Below are 27,243 nucleotides of genomic sequence, written 5' to 3'. Positions count from 1 at the left end.
CCTCAACCCCATAGAAAATCTGTGGCGGGAGTTGAAAGTCCGTGTTGCTCGGCGACAGCCCCAAAACATCACTGCTCTCGAGAAGATCTGCATGGAGGAATGGGCCAAAATACCAGCTACTGTGTGTGCAAACCTGGTAAAGACCTATAGTAAACGTTTGACCTCTGTTATTGCCAACAAAGGTTATGTTACAAAGTATTGAGTTGTATTTTTGTTATTGACCAAATACTTATTTTCCACCCTGATTTACGAATAAATTCTTTACAAATCCTACCATGTGGATTCATGGATTTTTTTTCACATTCTGTCTCTCACAGTTGAAGTGTACCTCTGGTGCAAATTACTGACCTCTGTCATCATTTTAAGTGGGGGAACTTGCACAATCGGTGGCTGACTAAATACTTTTTTGCCCCACTGTAGATGTACAAAAAGAAAAGCTGCTAGGGGAAACCTAGAGTCTAACTGGATTAGGATGCAAAAGCAGCTAAGACCCCAGTTCAAGTCCCAGCCAGCCAGCCAGCCAGCTGGGCCTTTGCCACATGCCATTCCTCTGCTGTCTTTGCCAGCGTTTCCTGTCCGTCTTTAAAAACAAAAAACTGACTGCCATTATCAAGTATTGTGAAATCTTATAAAGAAAATGCAGATTGTTTTGTCAAAAAGGGAACAGGAAACATGACAAATTTACTAGTGTAAGATCCCACATGTTATGTTTTCCGATCACAAGATTATGAGTGCTAGGTAAGAACAGCAGAGCCAAAAGTGCTTAAATGAAACTTGATATGAAAGCCTGAGGGTGCGGCATCAAGGGCATGATGCGCAAAAGTGTCATTACACAAAAGAAGATGAACGAATAAGTAACCCGTCATTTGATCAGATTTGGGGAGAGTCTGAAATAACAACAAAAACAGATCACTAAGTGGGATCGTATGAAATACAGATGAGTGCATAACAGCTTTGCACAAAAAGGCCACTCCCATCAGGGTAGATTCATTACATGACAGGATAAAGCAGCTTACTCTCAGAATCTTGTTTTGATTTGCAGTTACTCTTCTGTCAAAGCAGAGAACTGGACCCAAGCATCCCAGAAAAATGTGTCCTACTGCATGAACAAACTGCCACATCCCTTTTTTAGGGTCAAAGGTTAAGATTTTTCCTTTATTTTGTCACTCATCGATAAGTGTGATAATAATATTTTTTAGATCACATCATTTTGTAACATTTTAAAGAAACATGTATTTTTTTAAAATACATAAAAGCCTGTTTAAATTGCAACTATATGCAAACAGTAAATGGTAAATGGACTGGTTCTTATATAGAACTTTTCTACCCTGATAGAGAACTCAAACAATACGCCTCATTCACCCATTCAGACACACTGATACAAGCAGTTTGTATGTGTTTGTATCCAAAAGTCGGGTGGCGCAAATGCAAGAAATGGCACTTAAATTATGGAATTATGTTGTTTAAAATTTACAGATCTATTATATTGCTTACCATAACAAATGATGAATTGACTTCTTTAACCAGAAATTACATTTAAAAACAACAACAATGATAACAATTTGACAACAATTTAGACTGAAAATTTCAAATTTGGATTCATTGCTCCATAAAACTTGTTGCAACTGATTTTCAGTCCAGATAGATAGAATGGTTCCTGTTAAAAGTCTGCAACACAGACATTTTTACCTACAAGATTTACACAGGCTACTGTAGAAGCTGATGGGGTTGTAGTTCACATTGGAAACTGTAGGGGCAGCAGCACGCACATAGGCGCTATTCTTCTTCTTCGTCTCTTCTCGCTCCCACTGTACCCGGTAGTTTTTCTCTTGCTCTCCCACAGACTCAAAGTTTTCTGCATCTGTTGTCAAGGTAATTATTTCTGGGCCACGGTTAATTAATGTAATTGGCCGTTTTGGTAGGTTTTGTTTAATAGTTCGTTTTCTCTGTAAAGTTTAGCTAGCTGATATTTGTCAACCATCCCCATCAGCAGCGCTGCTGCTACGATCGAGGTCCGTATATTAAAAAAAAAAAGTCATTCATACACTCTGCGTTTAGTTTACATTTATGTGTTTATCTTTAACTGAGGGTTTGTATCTTCCCATTCAACCACCTTTACTTGCTCAGTTTTTAATTCCACAATGCCAACTTTTAAGCTTAACCTCAGATTTCCTTGAGTATGTGTCCCTTTACAATCATTATATTTTGCATTAATAGAAGTCATGTAAGAAAAGATGTTAAAATGTAAAAGATTTATATATTCATGCTAATTAAATATCAATATTCTTTGCCAAAAAAGATCAAATATAGTGTTTATAGCTTTTTAAAAAATATTTCTCTATAAAATGGTTGCAGTGATTTATTTGGAGCATGCTTGGACACACGGTACATAAGGTAAAAACGGCTTTGTGCAATTCTAATGAGCTTGAAAGTCAATATTTGGTATGACCACCTTTATTCTTCATTATTTTTCATGAAGTCTGCAGAGGTTCTCAGTCATCCAGGTCATGGAGCAGTTTATTAAGCAAATCAGATAATGCAAATCCATTATGAAGTCTTTATCAGACCCTGCTGGATAAGCCTTTAGATCGATGCTTTATGCTTCAATGAATGAATTTTCAAGCCTCAGAGCATGATTTTGAAATTCTGCTACACTTTTGAAATTGCATATTCCTGAAGACATTGCGGCAGATATTTGACTTACAAAGATTTAAGTGTGTCTCTAGATATTGCTATTTGAAGATGAGTCCACAAAAAACAACTTAAAAACCCATCTCATCAGGAATAACTGGCAGTGGCAGATCAGTGGGCATAGATACCCTGTTATCCTAAGGCACAGACAGCAAGAACGGAGGACTTCTCAGAGTTGCCGCTTCTGTTCCTACTAAGAGAATTGGATAATATTGGGGAGCTAAAACAGAAATTGCTGTTTCTCTAATGTTTTGTTGTTGTTTTGGTGTTTTCTGTTTTTCTTTACTGAGTTTCTAGTAATCCTCATTATGTTTTGGCTTATTTATCTGTTAAGCAAATGGAAAAGATTACTGAACACGTCTATGTGGGTAGTATTGGCACAAAAAAGGAGTCAGTGTAATCACGATAGCATTGTTACTCTTCATGAAAACCTTGAAGTCCCTCACGTTTTTCTGCATCAACACAAACAAACTGTAACTCAAGCTCAACCTTGCTGTGACAGACGCAACCATTTCCAGCTGCCATGTGATTAATCAGATGAGGAGGCCTAATCCAATTAGGATACTAGCATGCATGTTGGCGCTTTTAAGCTTGCAGCTAGGTCAGGATATTTTTGTTTGAGAGCTTCGCAGAGGGGAGAGAGTGAAAGAGGTACGGGAGACACGTTTTAATAATTCAAATAGAAACGTATATATTATTTTTTGTTGTATGTTTATTACATTTACAACAGCTTTAATTTTTTGTCCGATATTAACAAGTGCAGCTCTGTTTCTTCTCAAGGTCCTGCACCATGTCCATCGTTAAGATCCACGCCAGAGAGATCTTCGACTCTCGTGGAAACCCCACGGTAGAGGTTGACCTTTACACTGACAAGGGTAGGCCTAAATGTGCCTTCTGGGCCAGTTTTTGTTTTTTGTAGTTAAAATAGTGTTCATTACCTAAATTGTCCTTATGATGTGGTTATCTATGCACGTTTTGTTTTGTTTGTTTTATTATTATTTAGACATTTTTTATTCTTCTGTCATGCTTCCGTTTGCATGTACCTTTCCCAGGCTTGTTTAGGGCCGCTGTACCAAGCGGGGCATCTACAGGAATCTATGAAGCCTTGGAGCTCAGGGACAACGACAAGTCTCGCTACCTTGGGAAAGGTTTGTACATATTTCCTTTATTTAATTTCATGAAATTGTTGAAACATGTTTGGGGGTTTTTTTTGGTTTTTAATAAAGAAGCTTTATTACTTAAAGTATAATTCATTTTTTAAGAAAAATACTTTAAATATTGACTTCTTTTTTGTATTTCTTTTTTGTCTTTCTATGAGTTATCACAACTCACCATTCTCTCTCTCTTGTTCTCTTTGCCAGATATGAAAGGGTTAGTGAGTTTCCATTGCCTGTCCTTCTAATTTAAAATAAAAATGTGTCCATCTAATAGTCGATCAGTGTGCATGGTGGGCTGTCTGTAAAGCATGCTGTCATTTCAGTATTGATGATTTGCATGTTGATTTTAAAATAGCTGCTAAAACACTGACTATGGGGAAATAACAGAGTTAATTACGCAAACATCTCTTTCTTTGTGTCAAAGTATGAATTTTAGAATCAAAAGTTGCACGTTCTGCTAAATCTATGGCTTTAATATTGAGATTGCAAGGGTTGCCCATAATATTTTGATAAAATAATCTCTAATGTGTCCTTCACAGGAGTCTCACAGGCTGTAGAGCACATTAATTCAACCATTGCTCCTGCACTTGTTGGCCAAGTAAGATCATTTAGTGTCTGCATTTTCTAATATGTATGCTAAGTAACCTTTGGAAGGGTTTCCATCGATGATGAAATGCTAATGTGAAGCTTACTGTCTGCTCAGGATGTGTCTGTGGTTGAGCAAGAGAGAATTGACCAGATGATGATTGACCTGGATGGCACAGAGAACAAATGTAAGTGACAGAAGCATCTGTACTATTATGTACACTACAGCATAGTCTTCATAAATGTCTGCTTGATGACAGATTTCTCATACCTTTAATGGTGATGTTAAACAAATGAAGCATCTAATCAGCAGAATTGCAAAACTGTTCCAATGAGAACAGTTTTGTTTTCTTCTAGTTACACTAAAAGGTTTTCAAATGCTGTGTTTAAGATGGAGTAGTGAGTGAATGTGCAGTCTTTGTCCCCTCAGTCCAAAATTACATTAAAAAGAACCTTTTATTTTAACCTGTTATCAGTCGAGTTTAAAGAAAGGTGCCCATAAAAGGTTAATGCAACAGCGGTTTAAGACCTTTGCAAATGACCACTGGATAGGAGGATTATGTAGCGAGCATAGAATAGAATGGAAATATCCTTTATTGTCCCCCACTGAGGAAAATTCAGTAATGGTAGGTTTATTCTTCCCCTCATGCATCGTGTTATAGCTGCGACACAGAAACTGGAAATCATCCTTCTCCCGATGTCACCAGATGCTCCGCAACACTTATTAAAATGTAGTATACCCATCTTATGATGTCCTCTGCTCTGGCTACTGGCATCCTGCAGTCCTAGGGGCTAGGGAAAGGAACTCGGGGTGTGAACCCAGCAACAATTACAAAAAAAACTGAGTATGTTATATATATTGCACCTTTAAAGATGATTGTCATTAAGCGTTTACAGTCAAATTAGATCCATTTATTTCAATGTGAGACGAATCAAGGTGGTTCATCCTGATTTTTTTTATTTATTACTAATGCAATATTATTACATTTAAAATAATTATATACATTATGTTTTTTTTTGTTTTTGTTTTTTTGTTCATTTACAACTAACAGCCAAGTTTGGAGCAAACGCCATCCTAGGTGTGTCTCTGGCTGTTTGCAAAGCTGGTGCAGCAGAGAAAGAAGTCCCCTTGTATCGCCATATTGCTGACCTCGCAGAAAACCCAGAGGTCATCTTGCCTGTGCCGGTGAGACTTTGCTTATCTGATGGCACGCATAAATTTGCTGGCCTGTCTTCATTCAGTTGACCTTTCAGTAAACCTCTTATTATAATTCTAACATGCCTTATTTTTCCATTCTCTGCATTTATCAGGCCTTCAATGTGATCAACGGCGGCTCTCATGCAGGCAACAAGCTTGCCATGCAGGAGTTCATGATCCTGCCCATCGGGGCTAGCACCTTCAAAGAAGCCATGCGCATTGGAGCCGAGGTTTACCACAATCTCAAGAGTGTCATCAAGAAGAAATATGGCCAGGATGCCACTAATGTGGGTGACGAAGGTGGCTTTGCTCCAAATATTCTGGAAAATCAGGAAGGTAAACATTTGTGCTAAGGATGTATTTCTGTTGTGTCTTATTAAATATATAATGTCGTGTAAAAGAAGTTACACACAAGTTATACGAGAATATTCCTTCAGTAACAAATAATGAACATGTTTGTTCATATGTGATGTTTAACCTTGCAGCTCTGGAGTTGCTGAAGGAGGCCATTGCTAAAGCAGGGTACACAGATGAGGTTGTGATTGGCATGGATGTAGCAGCATCTGAATTCTACAGGGATGGAAAATATGACCTGGATTTCAAGTCACCTGATGACCCGAGTCGTTACATCACACCCGACGAGTTGGCTGATCTCTACATGAGCTTCGTGAAGGATTATCCAGGTAAAATCCCGAAACTGTCTGTTTTTTGCAAATAATCCGAGTTGTAAGTAGTCATTTTAAAGTAAGCAAAGTTTTTGCTTCTATAATTAGCACAACAGTTTTCAGATGAACTCAAATAATTAGTTTTTTTTCCTAATGATCAGTTAAATGTGGATTTGATACATTTGCATTGACTGAATGTGCCATTTGTATACAGCAGCAATGGTTGCTGGACGTTGGCCTCTTTATTACTACTTAAAAATTCCAATAAAATCAATTAACTTAATAACTTAAAGCTACATTTCCAATATTCCTCTATTGAATGTAATTGCAGAAGTGCAACAATCAGATTGTGTTGTTGGTGTTTCTTGTCTTGTAGGACTTCTTTTAATAAGTCTTGGACTTATTAGGTTTTAAAGTATCACAAGTCATAGTAATGTTGTTTAACTGTCCTTCCAGTGGTGTCCATTGAGGATCCATTTGACCAGGATGACTGGGCAGCCTGGACCAACTTCACTGGCAGCACAGACATCCAGGTTGTTGGCGATGATCTGACTGTGACTAACCCTAATCGCATCAGCAAGGCTGTGGAGGAGAAGGCCTGCAACTGTCTGCTGCTTAAAGTCAATCAGATTGGCACAGTTACAGAATCCATGAGGGCGTAAGTGAACCTTTGAAACTCATACAAATGTTTATATAAGTATTAGATTTTAAGGTGTGGGTGACGTGACTGTAATGTTACTTGAGTTGAGGACAGCTTTATATGTTATTTTACAAAAAACTTTTCGCTTCATTTTGCGTGAAATACGTATCATGATCACTTTGTCGGTACAGCAAAGTATAGAAAATAATTTCTTTGTTTAAGTAGGACACGCTTTCGTGACCTGGTTCTATGGGTTTCTCTCTCTCTTCAGCATACATGTGTTTATGCCCTTGGTTACTATAAGTAACTGTAAGTACTGTAAGTGTAATCAAATCTTCCCAACATGTTTCCTTTCATGGAAACCCTAAAAGTCTTGCCCAAATATCCCAACTAAGCTTTAATCTGGTGACAGTGCTGATGATGCTACAAGCTAATGCTAACCAGAGCAATCGAATGATAACGTCATTGGTAGACCTTAAAATGCAAAGAAGAGAGGAGGGAAGAAGAAAGTGAAAAGAGTGAGAAAAGAATCATGAATTGTTGGAATTGCATCATCCATGTAGAATTTAAGGAAAATCTCGTTGCTCTCCGCAGGTGTAAGATGGCCCAGCAGAACGGCTGGGGTGTGATGGTGAGCCATCGCTCTGGTGAAACTGAAGACGCCTTCATTGCAGATTTGGTGGTCGGCTTATGCACCGGACAGGTAATACTTGATGTAAAGGTTTGACTTTTTAGAACATAAAATGAAACTTGTTTGTCTAGAATCCAAATGCCTTATTGTATCTGTGAGAAGGGGATTAGTGTTCCTAAACTGGATGTGGATTTTAGATAGATGATGTGCTTGCAGTGTATAGAATAAAGCACTGTATGAATGTATGGTTAAATCTGACTTTAAAGCACTTTGAGAAGAGTAGAAAAGCAGTATATAAATGAAAGTCTATCCTAATTATAATAATACAACTTGAACACATGTATTATAAATGCTAAAATAAACAATGCTTTGACACACTCAGATCAAGACCGGAGCTCCTTGCCGCTCTGAGCGTTTGGCCAAATACAACCAGATTCTCAGGTGAGCTTTACTCAACTCACAAGTTTTATCATGCTTCTCTGAAATGAGCATAAAAAGTGTAAAACATGAATAAGTGCTTTAACCTCCTGAGACCCGAACTCTTTCATGGCATGCATTTTTAATTCCTTTTTGCTATTTGAGTTGTTTGGGACCTGATTAATGTAAAAACAAAGGATTATGTGTTTGTTTTTCATTTGTTTTTACCTGATTTTTGTTTCTGAGAAAAATGAGATCCACATATGAGGACATTTGCTTTAAATTTTGATAGAACAGTGGCAGTATAATGTCCTTGTAAGTGGATTTCAGGCCCTTGTAGAGCAAAATGTAGTATTTTGGTCTAGACAACCCAAAATATGATGTCCACATATGTGGGTCCTAGGAGGTTAAGCCTGGATTCTATCTTAAGGCCAGCAGGTGGCGCTAGTTGTGGTTGCAAAAAATATTTCTGCTCCTATAGAAGTCTATGGGAAAATGGCTTTAGTGTGTTTACAGAAGTCAGTGTTTTGACCTCTATAAACATCTTTCTGCTGAGTTTATGCATTCAGTCACTTGTCTTGGGTCGTTATTTGTGATATGAACCAGCACACTCACTGGCCAATGAGCATGCAGCTTAAAAGTGAGACCCACCCATCGTCATCACAACGGCTTTTTGCAGTCAAGATGGCAACAGTAAATTTAAAAGTTAATTGAAAGTAAATTTTGTATCAAATGTTAAGTGTGATGAAAAGACCTCTTACTAAATTAAAGAGCAGAACTAATTTTGAATCTCTCTCACTACAGAATTGAAGAGGATTTGGGAGACAATGCTCGCTTTGCTGGAAAAAACTTCAGAAAACCAGTGATGGAGTGAAGACTTTACAAATATGTGCATGCACACAAATGCACAGTAACTTGTTTGCTAATAAATGAAAATACTTTTCGGCAATAAGGATAAATGTAGAACTACTCGCATAAAACCTGCTGTAATACTGAATAGAGAACTACCTGAAACTACTTGAACTCTGACTCTACAATAAAGTTTTCTTCCATCTTAAGTTTCTCTCTTTTTGTGGAGTAAAATAATTATTGAAATCTGTTGGAGTTGACACAATACATTGTGATTATTTCTTTTTATTGTGCATATGTTACATATTTTACTCTGATACAATTTTTAAGATGTCTAAACAATGTGATCTTCATAGTATCTTTCCAGATGTTTGGCTTGTACACAGTTTTTTTTTTGGGGGGGGGGGTCAGCAGTTAAATTAAAGACAATGAAGCTATTTGGAAAATGAGATGACTCTACCTCTAAATAAGGGGGCCTGCTGACAACATTCAAATCTATTTCCAATTATCTTTTGACCTGCCAGCTTCATTGAATCGTTTGTCTGACTGCTTGAAAGAGGTCACAGAGTGGCTGTCTGCCAATTCTCTCATTTTAAATGAGAAGAAAACTGAGATTATGGTGTTTGATAGTCACAGTCCACGAGATCAGCTAGCTGCCCGATTTGGTCCCTTTGCTTGCTTTCTTACAGACACTGTAAGTAATCTGTGTTTGCCTGGATAGTTCATTTAAGCTGGATAAACAGGTTTCCTCTGTGGTTAAATCTGGCTTCTTCCAATTGCGCCAAATTTCAAAGGTCAAACGTTTAATACCGTACAAAGACCTTGAAAAACGTATCCATGCCTTTGTGACCTCCAGATTAGATTATTGTAACTCGCTCACCTCCAATGATAACATCCCGCCAGATGCGGATGTGCAGGCAGCTCAGTGCGCACTCGCGGAGCAGATACTGCACATGGAGCGGACATTCCCGGACTCTCTCATTATTGCTCTTGGGGACTTTAACAAAGCCAATCTGAGCCATGAGCTTCCCAAATACAAGCAGTATATTAAATGCCCGACCAGAGAGGAGAGGACATTAGACCACTGTTACAGCACGATCAGGGGGCCTATCGTGCGGTGCCCCGCGCTTCACTCGGACTTTCTGACCACGTCATGATCCACCTAATCCCCGTGTACAGACAGAAGGTGAAGCTCTCCAAACCTGTCGTGAGGACCAAAAAACTGGAGCAACGAGGCTGTGGAGAAGCTTCGCACGTGTTTGGAGTCTACAGACTGGGACACATTGAAGGCTGCTTCTAACAGCTTGGACGAGTTTACGGACACTGTCACCTCCTATATCCACTTCTGTGAGGACAGCATTGTGCCATCACACACCAGGGTGAGTTATAACAATGACAAACCCTGGTTTACTCCTAAACTCAAAAAGCTGTGGCTGGAAAAGAGAAAGGCGTTCAGAAGCGGAGACAGGGACTGCTACAGAGAGGCCAAGTACAGGTTCACTAAAGAAGTGGACGTTGCTAAACATCAGCACTCTGAGAAGATGCAGCAGCAGATCTCAGAGAATGACTCGGCCTCTGTGTGGAAAGGTTTTAGAAATATCACCAACTACAAGCCTAAAACCCCCCACTCCACTGATGACTTGCTCTTAGCCAACACCCTCAACGACTTTTACTGCCGTTTTGACGAGCCATCAGGCAGCCTTCACACCTCCAACGACCCCAACAATAGAGACACTTTGGACACTCATTCCCCCACCTCTCCCCCCTCCATAGAGCCATCACCACCTTCAATCACTTCACCTGCAACACCCCCCTCCTCACCCCACACAAAAGAGGATTTCACACCACCTCCTCCCACCACAACTCTTCATATTCATGAAGAAGGTGTGAGGAAGCAGTTTAAGAGTCTGAATGCTCAGAAAGCTCCCGGCCCAGACGGTGTGTCTCCTGCCACTCTCAGACACTGTGCAAACGAGCTGGCCCCAGTGTTTTCTGCATTTTCAACTCCTCACTGCAGGCATATCATGTGCCTGCCTGCTTCAAGTCCTCTACCATAATCCCTGTCCCCAAGAAACCTAGGATCACTGGACTAAATGACTACAGGCCCGTGGCTCTGACATCTGTGGTCATGAAGTCTTTTGAGCGCCTAGTTCTCTCCTACCTCAAGACCCTCACGGCCCCCCTCCTGGACCCCCTGCAGTTTGCATACAGAGCCAACAGGTCTGTAGATGACGCCATCAACATGGCCCTACACTTCATCCTGCAGCATCTGGACTCCCCAGGAACCTACGCCAGGATCCTGTTTGTGGACTTCAGCTCTGCCTTCAATACCATCCTTCCAGACCATCTCCGAGACAAGCTTTCCCAGATGAATGTGCCTGATCCCATCTGCCGGTGGATCACTGACTTCCTGACGGACAGGAAGCAGCATGTGAGGCTGGGAAAGAATGTCTCGGACTCCCGGACCATCAGCACCGGCTCCCCTCAGGGCTGTGTTCTTTCTCCCCTGCTCTTCTCCCTGTACACCAACTGCTGCACCTCCACCCACCAGTCTGTCAAGCTAATCAAGTTTGCAGATGACACCACCGTTATTGGACTCATCTCGGACGGGGATGAGTCTGCCTACAGGAGGGAGGTTGAATGTCTGGTGTCTTGGTGCAGCCACAACAACCTGGTGCTGAATGCCCAGAAGACAGTGGAGATTGTTGTGGACTTCAGGAAGCACACAGCCCCACTCCCCCCCATCATCCTGACTGACACCCCCATCACCTCTGTGGACTCATTCCGCTTCCTGGGTACCACCATCACCCAGGACCTGAAGTGGGAGCCCACCATCACCTCCGTCATTAAGAAAGCCCAGCAGAGGATGTACTTCCTGAGGCAGCTGAAGAAATTCAACCTGCCAACACGGACGATGATGCAATTCTACACCGCAATCATCGAGTCCATCCTCACCTCCTCCATCACCGTGTGGTACGCTGGAGCCACTATCAGGGACAAACAGAGACTGCAGCGTGTTGTGCGCTCTGCTGAGAAGGTGATTGGCTGCAGCCTCCCATCTCTGCAGGACCTGTACACCTCCAGGACACTGGGGCGTGCAGCTCGGATCTCAGCTGACCCTTCTCACCCTGGATACAGTCTGTTTGACCTGCTCCCCTCAGGCAGGAGGCTCCGGTCCATTCGCACCAGAACCTCTCGCCATAAGAACAGTTTCTTCCCCTCTGCTGTTGGACACATGAACAATAACCATATGACTGTCCCCGCCACTAACACATGACCCTACGCTGTGTTCACTGCATCATTCCATGTTTGGCACTGATCACCACCTGCACTCATGTATATATCATGTATATATCTATCTATCTACTTAGCACTTTTAATTCTTATTCTCATTTTTATTTTCATGTCTATTTAAGCTTAATTTATAACAGTATTTATAACAGTATGTTTGCACTGAAGCACCGCAGCATTTTCCTAATGTTGTAAACCCGCTCAACATTTGGCAATAAAACCCTTTCTGATTCTGATTCTGATGTTCAGAATACAGCGGCATTTTTGCCTCCATTGCTCCAGTGCTCTCTGACTTACATTGGCTGCCTATTAAATTTCGTATTGATTTTAAAGTTGTGCTGCTTACTTTCAAATGCCTAAACAACCTTGCCCCTGACTATCTCACCGACCTCCTCAGTCTCTATACTCCCGGCTGTTCTTTACGATCATCTGGTCAGTTACCTCTGGCCCAGCCCAGGCACCGTCTGAAGACTAGGGGTGATCGTGCCTTTGCCTCTGTAGCACCAAAGCTCTGGAATAGTCTTCCTGCTACTGTTCGTCCCTCTGACTCCATTCAATCCTTTAAAGCACGCTTGAAAACGTACCTATTCGACCTGGCTTTTCCAACTCACTAATTCTCACTGCTCATTAATTGCTCGCTACTCATTTCTCTGGATAATCATGATTTCTCTCTATCTCTACTTACTTGCTTTTGTTTGTTCTCTATTTTAGCTTGTTTTAATGACTTACAGTTCAGTGTAATCATTTACTGTTTATTCCTTACTGTGAAGCACTTTGATGTACCCTCTGGTTTTTTAAACATGCTATATAAATAAAATTGTATTGTATTGTTAATAAGATCAGTGTATATTACAACAGCAAAACACACTTGTAGTAGTTCGTTCTTGATGTTTTGTTTTTTTAGTTAAACTGGCTCCTGATGCTGTTTTTAGTTTTTGTTTTGTGTTTTTCCTTCTCATATGCAGACATGAGAGGATCAACTTTGAAATAGGGCTTACGCTATCCTCAACTATTACAAGTAAATCGCAAACCCTAATATAAATGTGATTCTCCCATAAAATCTTAAATGTCCAAACCAAAGATGCAGGAAGATTCAGAATATTCAGACTTGTATAATTTTAGAGCAAATCAGGACATACATGCCTCTTGTCATTCAGGTAACGCAGCTGTAACGCCTCAAAGCACTTTTTATTGTAAGGTAAAGACCCTACAATAATACAGAGAAAACCCCAAGAATCAAAGGATGCCCTATGAGCAAACACTTGGCAACAGTGGGAAAGAAAAACTCCCTTTTAAGGGGAAGAAACCTCCAGCAGAACCAGATTCTGGGAGGGCTGAGGGAGAATTTAAAAACACGCTTAACTGTGGACAGTGATGCTGGTATTCCACCAATTTCCAATGAGCCATGATGGTTTCTGGGTTCTTCCTGAATATCTCAAACAACTTCCTGTCATCTCAGGGTGACACTTTAGGTCTTCCTCCAGATATTTGCAAAAGTGTTAACAAAAGTGTAATGAAGATCCTGGAATCTGCAGTTTAGAAATGGTTCTACAATTCTTCTTAGATGTCCACTGAGTTCATTGGATTCCCTATCGTCCAGAGTATTGTTCAGTCCAGCGACTGGCAAAAAGAAACTTATTAGTTGTAGTCAGTTTTGATCACTAATTAGATGTCGATGGTGAACCTTCAGCACCACCTAATAAAAGATTTAAGTGCATGTTTGTGTGTGTACTATTGACCCTGTGTGGATTAGAGAAAATCCAAAATAAATTCAAAATTTTGCACCCAATTCTTGTTTTTGTTTTTTTAAATAGACATTTAAAATGTTTGCCGCACAGTATTTGACCCTGGAGAGAGCGCGAGAAAAAGCAGTTCATACAAATCATTAAAAGTCCAATATTACCATGACAGCCATTCCCATGAAGAGTGTGTGCAAACTAATAATAATAATGATAATAATGATAATGATGATAATAATGATAATAATAATAATAATAATAATAATAATAATTTATTTTTAACGTTATTATTACATTATATATTAATATTATTATTATTAACAATTTGCAATATGGCGGGTTGCAATGTACATGTATGTAATATTTAATGGTTATTTTGTTTACTTCTGTTTGTGGTGAACTCAAAGCAAATGTGACAACAAAAAAGCTGAACCGCATTAAGTGTATTGTCTAAATCACAGCTTGTGTAGGTGGCGGTCAATGTGGTGTGATGTGTTTCAAAATGCTGTCTAATAACCGCAGCAGTACACACAGTATGGTGTGTTGTTTGATTCATGGCTGCCTGTGCAGCAGCGGTAGCAGCAGCTGCTGGTGGTGGTGATGATGATCATGAAGCCTCGGTATCGTTTGCGCTGCTTGCTGCTGATCCGCGGCACATGCTCAGTTATGTACACCCAGGCAACTTTGAAGTCTTAGCTGTGGCTGCTGAGGTCATTGCACAGGGAAAAAAAATAGAGCGAGTCCCTCCACTACACCGCCTCCATTTTGAATAGCCATGTAATAGGGGATTCGCATAGTTTGTGTGTATCGCCCGCTGACTGCGCTGCGTAGTGTCAACAAGCCACATCCAAACATCCTTCGACATGGACGACCTGTTCAGTCCGCGGAGGTAACTTCATTAACTCGCCGCCTTCATTTACGTCGCATTATTTAGTTGTCTTGAAATGTGTGTTTTAGTGTTTCCCCGCGTTACTTTGAGAGCAGCTTGTGTGAAATAGTCGGAGTGTCAGTGGTCACGAAGTTCGTGCCTGGCTAACAAGCTAGCCAAAATAACAGCGTAACGCTACTGTCTAGTTAGCAGCTAATGGCACGGGCTTGTCAAAACGCTTTTCTGGGCACGGTTATTTCTGCAGCTATCGTGTAAATAATGTCAGTAAATTGGATTAACCTTAGGTAGAGTTTGCAAACATTTATTGAATCGGCTGTGGAATTCCCGTGAGGCATGTATTTACATGAGAGACTGCTAATCGGTGTCAAAATGTTAGGCATGCTAATGTTGATAATCATTATGGAATGCTTAGGTTAACTAGGCTGGGTAGGGTTTACTGTCAGTCTGATCTCCAAAAGTAGCACACACTGTTCTCGTAATGGTGTCCGTAGAAATTAGCAGCTCATGTATGATTGATTGACAGGGTTTTGCGATGGCTGTAGCGTCGGATTTCATTCATGTAATATAAGGAAACGTCGCTGCTCACGGCTGAGATTGGCCCACAGAGGCGGAGGGGCGGGATGTTATCGCACTGCTGAAATCACTGTGCAGTCTGTGCGAGGGAAGCTGCTCTGACAAGTTACATGCAAATATTGATCTTGTGCCTGACTACATACCGTACAGCGTTAATTACCTGTTAAATACATGTGTATGCATTTCAGACTGCAGTTAATTAATACAATTGAGTTTAATTTGCTCTGGTGTAGAAATGTAATGCTGCCTGTTTTTTGTTTTTCTTCTGTACTTTCAGGAGCCTAAACAGCACACAGGGAGAGATCAGAGTGGGGCCAAGTCATCAGGTAGCTGCTTTATTTTATTTATTTATTTTTATAAATAAACTATAATTAAGAAATGCACCAGCTACTAGACTCACTGTACAGCCAGTTCCACAAGACTTGTTGAGATTAGGAGGTGTTTTCTGAACAATGTAGCTAAACATGTGTCTTTCAAACCTGCAGGGACTTGCACAGGTTTGCAGTTTCACAACTTTTTCTTATTTGTAGGGCTGCACCAATTTGTATGATAACCACAGCTGTTTCCAGTGATTTTTTTTGTTTGTTTGTATTATCCTGCTCTTTTTGTGTGTGTATGTATATGTGTGTGTGTGTGTGTGTGTGTGTACATACATATACATATACATACTCAGAACAATGAGAAAGTCCAAGGAACTCAAGATCTAAGGAAAATCAATATACCTAAGTATTGGTCAGTCCAATGAGTGCTGTCAAACAAATCCTTTTTAAGGTGGCAAAGAGAAACTACCAGTTGTCAATCAAGTTAATAGGCTTCGGCTTTGTCAGCACTGCCAAGAGCCAGGTCTCTCTTGGAAATGAGATTTTTCATCTCAATGAGATATTTACCTGGATAAATAAAGGACTAATAACAAATAAATAAAAGATTTATATATTTGAGCCTGTGTGAATTAAAGAAAGATATACATGCATCCCTTGTAAATGTTTCTTTCATAGCTAATGTTACATTCCGGTTTCTTCATGGAAATCCTATTATGTAACTCAGCTTGCTAAACCTATTTGATAACCAGAAAAACCTTAAACCATTATTTACTTCATACACATGCTAATAATGTGTTTTTTGTAGCTTTTTCTTTGTAAGTTTTGCTTTTGTTGTCCCTTGTACTGATTATTTAATTGCTGTGCTTTTGGCCTTTCGTTTGTTGCACTGCAGGCCAAGCTCCCAGAGCTGCAGCCACGGCCTGCGCCTGGTTTGCAAACTCAAACAGAGAGTGAGGAGCTCATGTGGACGCCTGGGGTCAATGACTGTGACCTTCTCATGTACCTCAGAGCTGCTAGGTAAGTGGAAGTCTTGGCACCTTTTGCAAATAAAAAAAAAATTGCATGTATAAAATTTCTTCAGAAATTTACAATAACATCTAATAGTAAATAACTCAGTGCCCTTACTGAACAGCTAAATACAGATGTAACTTTTTGATTACAAAATAATCTAAAACTGTTATGTAACCTTTAATGTGTTTTGGCAGTACGTACCATTATTGGTGTAAAAATACTAAAAGGCAAAGAGAGCCAGTCTTACCGGCCCACTTTTGACACAGTCATCAGGAAAGTGTTACAGATGAGGAAGTACATGCAAAATAGAACCACTCTTGGTTTCGCTATTGTTGTTAGATAATTTCTTTTCTGGTTGGTTGCAGTAGATTTCAGTCAGTTCAGACTCTATTGTGCTTTTTGTTTTGAGTTTTTTTGCTGCGTTATGTTGAAGTTAGAAAATATTGAGGCGGTGATGCAGGGATTTAGTGAATACTGCTGTATCTAATCTGGCCTTACAGTTGCTTGTGTTGGTGGTTTGTTGGTATTCAGCATTTCAGCAACATTTTTCATTCGTCGGTACCTGTTAGTTAAAAAAAAATAGTGCTCCAATGTAGAGCTGGGCGATATAACGATATGTATCGCGATATAACTTTTACTCGATAGAGAAATTAAGCTATCGCGATATACCTCGCCGCTCTTGTCCTCTTAAAAAAAAAAAAAAAGGTCAGCCGATCCAAATTCAGTAGCGCAGAGCCGAACCAATCACAGCCGCAGCATCACGTCGCGTGACTTGTTACGTACAGCACAAGTGCCAAGCCGCACATGTGTTTGTTTGGGAAGCAGCCAGCAGGTAATGGAGCCAGCGCATAATGGAGGAAATGAGTGTGCCGACTAGAAAAATCAACCGAGCGTGACCGAAGAGAAAACAGATGACGGTTCCAATGCCGGAGAGATTGTCGAACGGAAGAGCCATAGAAGTTCCGTAGTGTGAAGGTATTTCGGCTATTTCAAGTCTGACAAAAAATAGAGTAGCGTGCACTGTAAATTGTGCCGAAAGCAAGTCTGGAAATACAATAAACTGGTGCATGCGTCACACTGCGCCACGTTATTGTTTTGGTGAAATGAATTTCTACAATACTGTTACTGTTAATTCTACTCTCTGCAGTGTTTAAATGCTTACATATACACACAGTTACTGTCCCTCCACACATACGACTCGGTTCTGCTTCTATGCCCCAGCTTTGTTTACTTTTTCCCACCAAGGCTTCTAGACTTCTGATTGGCCAACATTTCTGCACGGTTAGGAATCTAGCGCCACCTGCTGCTTTGGCATGTTCATAGCAGCGTTTTCCTTCATTTCTGCCTTTACGTGTGAACGGGATAATTTTTTTAAAACGAAAACGGAAAATCTCCGTTTTCAAAAATACCCGTGTACGTGTGGACGTAGCCTCAGTCTCTGACTGGAAGCGCTAATTCGTCATTCGGCTTTTGTCAGACTAAAGTAACTGTTAAAACTGTTTGAAAAGCTCAGCTATACAACAAGGAGAGATTGAGAATTTCCTTTTAGTTCTCAGTTTATTTGATATTGACAAAAGTTAGTCTGTTTTGTCTGTTCTTCTGTAACACAAACTAAGATTTATTTTTAGAATTAATATTTTGTTTCTAAGTGGAATTGACAATTTAGTCTGTTTCGTTTGTTCTATTTTGAAACTTAAACGCTTTAGCGGCTGCCTTTTGTGTAGTTTGCAATATTTGCCTTTATTTATCTGAGTACATCTACCCTGTTGAACTTATTATGGGAAATAAATATTTAAAAACAAGCTGCTGATTATTTCACATTTTACTTGTGAGCAACGGCACATTTAAATCTTACAAATATAGTTATTTGGCTTATATCGTGATAGATATCGTTATCGCCTGAAATGAAAAAAACATATCGTGATATGAAAAAATCTCATATCGCCCAGCTCTACTCCAATGATATAAATGTTGCTTTTCTTGCTCTTAAGCTGCATTGCTGTTCTCGCCTTTATTTTTTTGCCTGATTTATTAAATATCATGTAAGCAGGCAACATAGGAAAAGTAATGTCAAACTAAGAAAGGGTAAAGGTACCCCTTCAGCATTGGTTTCACTTGTTAACATAAATACTTCTGTTTATTTTCAAGGAGCATGGCGGCATTTGCAGGGATGTGTGATGGTGGATCCACAGAGGATGGATGTTTAGCAGCCTCCCGTGATGACACCACACTCAATGCTCTGAACATGGTATGAGGCACAACTTGAGTCATATTATTATTTTCCAGCATCATTTATTGCAGATGTATTAAAATCCACAATTTTTATTTTAGCTTCATGCAAGTCACTATGATGCAGCAAAAGCTCTCCAGCGTCTTGTTAAGAAGCCTCTGCCAAAACTTATTGAAAAGTGTTGGTCGGGAGACGACGTGGTGAGCCTTTTTTTTTTTTTTTTTTTTTTTTTTAGTTATATTGCATTAAAGGTTTTTTAGATCTTTGTGCAAGCTTATACAATTTCTAAAGGGTTTAAATATATGTAACACATTTAGTATTTGCGGGTAGTGTAGATGTATTTTGTTTTATTATTATTTGGGCAGTTTGCCTGCATCTTAAATGGTTCTTCAGATAGAATCTAATATGATGCATCTCTGCAGTAGCATTGCGTCTGTAACAGCTACATGTTTTAAAAAGCAGATCACTAGTTTTACAAGGTAAATCAATTGCATGTTTATTGAAAGCTCCTGTTTGTAATAGTGTTCTGCCTGAATATCATTCAATTTGTTTTGCCTTCTGTTGCTCCCTACAGAAACGCTTCATCAAAGGCTTGAGACAATATGGCAAAAATTTCTTCCGCATTCGGAAAGACTTTCTCCCCAGCAAAAAGACTGTAATTTCACATTATGCTTTTGCAGACAAAGCAATTTATAATGATTGTAACATGTCACTGTTGTCACATCTTTGATCAGAAAGCCATAACATGACAGTCATAACATGACTATCTGTGTTCTTGTCATCAGGGAGAACTGATCACTTTCTATTACCACTGGAAGAAAACACCAGAGGCCGCAGGAACCAGAGCTTACCGACAGCAGCGCAGGCAGCCGTCCTCTCGCAAAGCAAAAACCCGATCTGCAGCTTCTCCTTTGAACGCACAGTCTCGAAATTATTCAGGTAATCCTCATAAGCTTCTTTGGAAAGGTGTCCCCAAGTCTGTTGAATGGAGGGGTAATTGTAAAATCCAGAGGTTTGGCAGTCCTATGAGCTGGACTTTGTGTTGGTCTAAGCTGTTTTTGGCATGTTTGTTTGTTTTCTTGTAGTGGATGCAAGTTCTGCCAGTGATGATGATCTTGATAGTGAAGACAGTGAACAGGAAAGCAAGAGTTGCAGTCATTGTGGCACAACAAGTGAGTTTTAGTTTTAGAACAGTGGCTAAAAGCTGATAAAGAAAGCTGTTTTTAAACAGTTAACAGTGAAACTTGTACCTAAAGCCATTTTTCTTGTTACAGCTTCTAAGGATTGGCACCAGGGTGGGAGAGGCAACCCTTTGCTGTGTACAAGTTGTCGTACTTATGAAAACAAACACGGATGTCTGCCGTCAGCCCCAAAGTCAGGAAGCGCTCCGTTCATGTTTAAACCTGTTAAAGTGGAGGAAGAAGTGAACAGCAAGCATGCCATGAGGACACGGCGTAGCAGAGCACCTGTAAGCGTGAGGCTGGCAGATCAGCCACACACTCACTATTACCAATGACATTAGATTACAATTAAATTCGATTTCATAGCTTTAAGTCTTGCTTCACCTCTTTGCAGGTTTTGCGAGTAAGGGATACTTGTCATCCTTGTTTTGGGTTTTAACAATATTAAATGTGTGTTCTGTTTTGTTTTTAAAGCAGTTATCATCGTTACGAAGTGGCCACAGAAGGCTTACAGGCTCCCCGACCAGTGAGGATCAGCAGTCCAGTAACCAGCCCTCCCCGAGTGGATCCATCTCCAATTCTTTGAGATCGTCTTCCACAGATACTAAGAATGAATCCACAAAGAAAACAAACAAGGTAGAGCATGATTACCTATTCGTATACTTGTTGGACCTGTTTGGAATTATCTTGTGATACTAGCTTGGTTGTTTGTGGGTCACTTTGGTTGCTGCCAAACAGTGGAGTGTGGGTTTCTTTTTTTTTTTTTTTTTTTTTTTTTGCCTTGACAACCACATAATTTTTCAGGAAAAAGACTAGATGTTACGGTCCCTGATAATGCATTGCTTTAAATGGAGAGAGTCTTAAGGGATGGCTGTGATGAGGAAAGGCAGCCCAGAAACTTTACCTGCAGCACACATCGTTGTGTGCCTCAACTTTCGGTCTTTTAACAAAGCTAATATTTAAACAGCTGTGTGCACAGCATTACGATGTGTGTATAGTTCTGTCGGTTGGAGTCATCTAATTTGTGGAGAGTAATGACATTTTTGTCCTCTGCAGAGGATAAAAGAGGAGGTCACGTCACAAAAGTCAGCAAAACGTGTACGGGAAAGTGCTGCTCAGGAGCCCGATGAGCCTGAGAAAGTAACACCTAAAAGGCCAAAGACACAGGTGAGAGCACATGAGCACTTATTGCAAACTAAAGCTGCAGTAACACTTTTATGATGATCCTCATCATTTTTGTAATGGTAAAAATGGTAATTGGCCTGTATTTGTATAGCGCTTTTTACTAGTCCCTAAGGACCCCAAAGCGCTTTACACATCCAGTCATCCACCCATTCACACACTGGTGATGGCAAGCTACATTGTAGCCACAGCCACCATGGGGCGCACTGACAGAGGCGAGGCTGCCAGACATTGGCGCCACCGGGCCCTCTGACCACCACCAGTAGGCAACGGGTGAAGTGTCTTGCCCAAGGACCCAACGACCGAGACTGTCCAAGCCGGGGCTCGAACCAGCAACCTTCCAATTACAAGGCGAACTCCCAACTCTTGAGCCACGATCGCCCCATAATATCTAAAGAAAACCTGTTGTTATTCAGTATATATAAAAACACAGTTACTGTAGACATGAATTCACTTTTAAGTACAATATGAACCAGGCTTTTTGGTGTGTGTGTGTGTGTGTGTGTGTGTGTGTGTGTGTGTGTTCCTCCAGGATCCACAGAGCTCGCGTTCAGAGGGTGAGGCTGAGGTTGAGGAGGAAAGCTCTTCAGAGAGTCGCAGTGCTCAGGACGATGGCAGCAGTGACACCAAAGACATCGATCAAGACAACCGAAGCTCTTCTCCTAGCATTCCCAGCCCTCAGCAGGGCAACGAGAGTGATTCTGACTCATCTGCCCAGCCCAACGGTGTTCCATCAGAGCCGGTTGCCCCCACTGCTGTGTTAGCTGACACACCGGTCCCCCAAGCCCTCCCCTCACAGCCTATCACTCCCCAGCTACTGCAAAGCATACCCTCTGCAGACCCAGCTCAGAGCCCCCCTCCTCCCTCTCCAGATCCCCCTCAGGCCGCCACTGGCCAGTCAGCTGCCACAGTAGGCACAAATAGCCGTGCACAGCCCACCCCTCACTGTATTTCCGGTCCACCTGCTCTGCCATCATCATTGGAACAGGAGTCTCCTGTTCCTCCAGCATTTCAGATCCCATCCACTCTCAACTCTGCGCAGCCTTTGCAGCTGCATGGTCCATCACCTTTGCCCCCCCAACGACCCCCATCCTTCTTTAGGGATGGTCAGCTCCACCAGCCTCCTCTTCCTGGTCCTCAAGTCAAGCCTCCTCCCACTACTCCTATTCCACCTTCACACAAACAGCTTCCCCATCAGTCTGCTACACCTTTCCCCCAGATGCCCTCTAATCTTCCGCCGCCTCCTGCTCTAAAGCCTCTCAATTCCTTGCCCAACCAGCATCCTCCAGGTGCTCCCCCTCCCCCTCTTCAGCTTATGCCACAACCTTTGCCTGTGCATTCACTTCCAAGCCAGCTTCCAGTGATCTCTCAGGTGCAGACAAACTCTGGAAAAAACATGACTTCCTCTTACTCACCTGCTGCAGCCTCACACCCCCTCACCTCTGTAACACCCGCTGCTATTGGCCCTGTACCGAGCCTCCAGCCATCATTCCAATCTCTTCCTCTGAGACCTTCGTCTGGCAGCGCTGCAGGAGGTTCGCAAGTTCAGGTTAAAGAGGAGCCTCTTGATGAGATGGAGGAGGCTGAGAGCCCACCGTCTCCACCTCGAAGCCCTTCACCAGAGCCAACCATTGTCAACATGGCAAGTCATGCCAGTCAGTCTGCACGGTATGTTTTTGTTTGTTTGTTTGTTGCAAAAAACAATCCAGGTTTTACTTGACAGGTGCAGTAAAATCACCTGAGAAATGTCAGTCCAGCATTTTTTCTCCTTTTAAAAGATGTTTTGACCTGTGAGAAAAATATGTTTCCCTTTCGCGTTCAGCACTTCTGTCTGAGAAATGTCTGAGAACAATAAAGTATATCTCATCTTTACTCAGCTGAGAAATTCTCCACTAGGCTCATTATCTCCTCTCTGAACTTGCTTGTCTGATATTTTTTGTCCCGGGCAATCAGTGAACAGTGAATTTTTACCAGCCACAATACAATAGCTGGTATTGTTTTCATCTTTTCAGTGTGTTTGTGTCAGCAGATAGCATCACAACTCAGTATGATGCACTTGTTAAACTATGCAGGAGCGTAGCTGAGATAAAAATCAAAGTCCAGTGCAAAGGGTGTGTGAGAGTCTGTGTGATGTAAGTCTCTGTGATCTCAAGATGGCAGTATTTTTTCTTAAGTTTTATATTTTATTGTTCTTTACACCAATTCTTGAAGCTTTAAACAAACAGATGTGTGAGAGCAATGACACCTAAAAGAGTAAAAGTATTGGAGCAGAGTCAAAGAGCTGAGCAATGCAGCTGAAATGGACTGTAGACTGTGGTGGTAATTTTATGTATCAATACAAGTCACACTTTTCATATACAAGTAGTCATGGGAACTACTGTTACAGTAGCTGCTTTAACCGTGGGCCAGTTTGCAGCACATTTTGCTTTTCCACCAAATTGACTGGATGTATTTCTGTTTGTCTCCGGTCAAAATTTAGATTTTGATATTATTAATTTGTTGTAAAGCGTGACAAAAAAAATTGAAAACACAATAATTGGCAGGATAATAAACTCACACCAACCCCTCAGCTAGTCTGGAAGTTCACACAAAATGATTCATTCTTCGACTAGAACTTAAGTTGATCCAAAATGCCCTTCAAATGTTTCACCAGGCTTTTAAATCTGCCTGAAGTCTGTCTGAAGCTCTTTGTATTGGGAGACTTAGATCAAAATCATAACGTTTACTTTTATTTTCATTTCCAGATAAGTGATGGACGTAAGGCAATCAAACAATGAGCATAAACAATGTTGTAATACTGGTTCTTGATAAAGTTTCTTAATAGCTGAGAGTAATTTAATAAACATACATAAATGAGTTTCAGGTTAAGTGAAGAAAAATCTCAATGCTTCATTTAAAGAACCATCTAAAAATAGATATTTTTGCAAGCAAATCAACATTAAATGAAAGTGTTGTTTAAATTTCATTAGACTTTGCGTCTATAATATAAAAGCTAAACTTTTTGAATGATTCGTAATGCAGTTTTGTGCATATGAAGCTGATACTCAGTGCTCATAAATGCATATCTGTTAAATATTTCAGGTTTATCAAGCACTTGGATCGTGGCTACAACTCGTGTGCCAGGACAGACCTTTTCTTTACTCCACTGCCATCCTCCAAGCTGGCCAAGAAAAGAGAGGAAGCTGTGGAAAAGGCCAGGAGAGAAGCTGAGCTCAGTGCTCGACAAGAACGGGAAAGGGAGAAGGACAGAGAGAGAGAGCGAGAAAGGGAGGCCGACAGAAGTGCTGTAAGTGCAATATTCTTTTAATTTCATTTTTCCCCTTTTTGTTACATAAAACATGTCAACAGTTATCTCTCATTTGCTTACAGAGAGCATCCAGCTCCTCTCATGACAGTCGTATGAGTGAAGCTCAAATGGTGGCTCAAGGCCACGGACGCCCCTCCTTTGAGCAGCCGCCCACCACAGTAGCAGCCGTTCCTCCCTACATTGGCCCAGACACACCTGCCCTGCGCACCCTAAGCGAATACGCCCGACCCCATGTCATGTCTCCCACCAACCGCAACCATCCTTTCTATGTGTCCCTGACCCCTGGTGACCCTTTGCTGGCCTATCACATGCCTGGCCTGTACAGTGCTGAGCCTAGCCTCAGAGAGCGTGAGCTGAGGAACCTCAGAGAGAGGGAGTTACGCGAGAGGATGAAGCCTGGCTTTGAGGTCAAACCCCCAGACCTGGAAACCTTGCACCCTGCTGCAAACCCTATGGAGCACTTTGCAAGACATGGGCCATTAGGTCTTCCTCACATACCTGGGCCCCCACATCCCTTTGCGCCGTTCCATCCTGGGCTGAACCACCTAGAGCGTGAAAGAATGGTGTTAGCGGCACCTCAGCTGCGCCCGGAGCTGACTTACGCTGAGCGACTCACTGCAGAGCGGCTTCACGCTGAGAGGATGGCTTCAGTGGCGACTGATCCTGCTGCCAGGCTGCAGATGCTTAATGTTACACCCCATCATCACCAACACTCTCACATTCACTCCCACCTCCACCTGCACCAACAGGACCCCCTCGGTCAAGGTGAAGTTAATTATTCAGCAGTATTCAACATATCAAGGTCTTAATATTACTTTAGCTTTTTACAATAGGTCTTTCTTTTTTCTTCAAACAGGTTCAAGCCCTCATCCACTAGTGGATCCTCTGGCAACAGGACCACGTTTGGCCCGATTCCCTTTCCCTGCAGGCCCAATCCCCAACCCTTTACTTAGCGATCTTCCTCATGATCATGAGATGCTGCGCCACCCACTATTTGGTTTGTAGTCTTTAATGTACTTAGTCACAGACCACATCTTGACTCATTTCTAAATTCCACTGGTTCACTGTGACCTTGTTTAAATTTGAAAAGGAGCAGCGTATCCACGAGAGCTGCAGGGCCCAATTCCTCCGATGTCTGCAGCTCATCAGCTTCAGGCCATGCATGCTCAGTCTGCAGAGCTGCAGAGGATGGCAATGGAGCAGCAGTGGCTGCACGGGCATCACCTGCATGGAGGCCCTCTACCAGGTCAGGAGGATTATTACAGGTGAGCTCTCTCTATTCGGTCACTTTAGAAATTTGAATAATAAAATTCTCTATCTGAATTCATGTTTGACCATTTAACTGCGCAAGGTACAAATTGAAATTGTACTTTTCAGTGATACTTTTACATCATTTGCCAAAATGTCCAACATGCAGTCAACACTGCTCAGGGAAACTCATGTCAATTGTTACACGTCATTGCACCATCTAACTCTTTTTCTGTTTGTCAAAAGCCGTCTGAAGAAAGAAGGTGACAAGCCATCTTGAGTCCAAGGAGGTGCATGCCCTGAAACTCTAAACTTTTACCCAATACTGTGTACTTTTGAAACTGTAAGAGAATATTTTGTGTCATTTTTGTTTGTTTTAATATATTTTAGAAAAATATTTGTGGATCTCTATGTGCATTCCTTGTTCAGCACTTAATGCGACTGTCAAAGTCCGTCTGAGATTTTCATATCACTAGAAAATTTATACTACTTTATTATTATAATATTCAACACTGATAATAATAGCATTATTAATAATAATATTATTATTCTGACTCTTATGTGAGATTTAAAGTGACTCTAAAAAACTTGTTTGTTATGCAGTCACTTAAATGAGCTAAAATTCAGCTCTTATAAAGGATATGAAAACAGACTGACTTTGGTGTCAACTATAACTATCTCTGTAATGATTTCTAAAAGATTTCCTTGTACAGAATGACATTTAAATCGATGTGTGGATGATTGTAATAACCTAGCATGACTCAGTCTTCAGTTTTCACCAAACTAGAGTAGCGAGTTGCATTGTGATGTTTAGCCTTTGAAAGCATAGTAGAGGTTGTATGTACTCCTAAATCTGCTAAATATTTGTTTAAATCCGAAAGTTTTATATATCAAGATATCTTTTCACACTATAACCGAAGCTTTTATTCATTCATTTTTGAGATTGTACCTATATGAGCGAGTTGATATAACAGTAGTTGTGAACACTCGACCCTTGATCCAGCACAAAAGTAAGTCATAAGCTAAAAACAGTATATAGTATTATTAGTTGCAGTGACTAGAATCGGACCATGATCTGTCTTTACAGACAGTGTTTTAATTGATTTTATTAGGAAAGCGTATTTACAGTTTTAATGAGAACAACTTAATTGGATCGAAACTTCAGCTTGAACATTTTTAAAAAGAACTGCCCAAATTCAGTATTTATGTGACATGATATGAAAGTGTATCCATGACATATTTATTTCAATAAATATTTCTGAATTGACACCATGTCCTATTTGTACTTCCTGCTCTTCCTTTTTCCCAAAGAGACACTAAAAGTGTAGTTGAAATACTCACTTTGGTTAAGGCAGTTAATTCTCTTACTGTGTTCCCTCAGACACGTTCTAGGGAGTTGGCACGTTATAATCCATCTAGAGCCAATCCGGTGTGTCACA

The 27,243-nt window shown here is 40.9% G+C and overlaps 2 protein-coding genes across 5 annotated transcripts; both read left to right on the top strand.

Moving 5' to 3' along the window:
- Nucleotides 1–1,763: 1,763 nt before the first annotated feature.
- Nucleotides 1,764–9,042, top strand: eno1b (enolase 1b, (alpha)). 2 transcript variants are annotated; one of them, XM_085274217.1, is made up of 12 exons: nt 1,764–1,872; nt 3,472–3,566; nt 3,744–3,839; nt 4,388–4,446; nt 4,552–4,621; nt 5,486–5,619; nt 5,745–5,967; nt 6,117–6,314; nt 6,753–6,954; nt 7,531–7,639; nt 7,950–8,008; nt 8,789–9,042. In XM_085274217.1, exons 2-12 carry the CDS (start codon nt 3,482–3,484, stop codon nt 8,856–8,858), a joined length of 1,305 nt encoding a protein of 434 aa, XP_085130343.1. In that variant the 5' UTR covers nt 1,764–1,872; nt 3,472–3,481; the 3' UTR covers nt 8,859–9,042. The 2 variants fall into 2 exon arrangements, with proteins under 2 accessions (XP_085130343.1, XP_085130341.1); XM_085274215.1 differs by lacking the exon at nt 1,764–1,872 and adding an exon at nt 3,196–3,342.
- Nucleotides 9,043–14,520: 5,478 nt separating this feature from the next.
- On the top strand, nt 14,521–27,071 carry rereb (arginine-glutamic acid dipeptide (RE) repeats b). 3 transcript variants are annotated; one of them, XM_085274213.1, is made up of 17 exons: nt 14,521–14,752; nt 15,603–15,651; nt 16,538–16,662; nt 18,805–18,904; nt 18,988–19,086; nt 19,461–19,541; nt 19,672–19,825; nt 19,972–20,058; nt 20,161–20,354; nt 20,542–20,703; nt 21,124–21,234; nt 21,782–22,917; nt 24,331–24,535; nt 24,619–25,321; nt 25,413–25,553; nt 25,653–25,821; nt 26,051–27,071. In XM_085274213.1, exons 1-17 carry the CDS (start codon nt 14,727–14,729, stop codon nt 26,082–26,084), a joined length of 3,576 nt encoding a protein of 1,191 aa, XP_085130339.1. In that variant the 5' UTR covers nt 14,521–14,726; the 3' UTR covers nt 26,085–27,071. The 3 variants fall into 3 exon arrangements, with proteins under 3 accessions (XP_085130339.1, XP_085130338.1, XP_085130337.1); XM_085274212.1 differs by having other exon boundaries at nt 14,522–14,752; nt 20,545–20,703; nt 25,647–25,821; XM_085274211.1 differs by having other exon boundaries at nt 14,523–14,752; nt 25,647–25,821.
- Nucleotides 27,072–27,243: the final 172 nt, after the last annotated feature.

The sequence above is a fragment of the Mchenga conophoros genome, linkage group LG5 (genome assembly GCF_057382185.1).
Source record: "Mchenga conophoros isolate Kocher_MC1m ecotype Shallow Benthic linkage group LG5, M_conophoros_male_GT1.1, whole genome shotgun sequence".
NCBI lineage: Eukaryota > Metazoa > Chordata > Actinopteri > Cichliformes > Cichlidae > Mchenga > Mchenga conophoros.
Note: the sequence above shows the minus strand (reverse complement) of the source record. Positions and strands in the feature narration are given on the sequence as shown.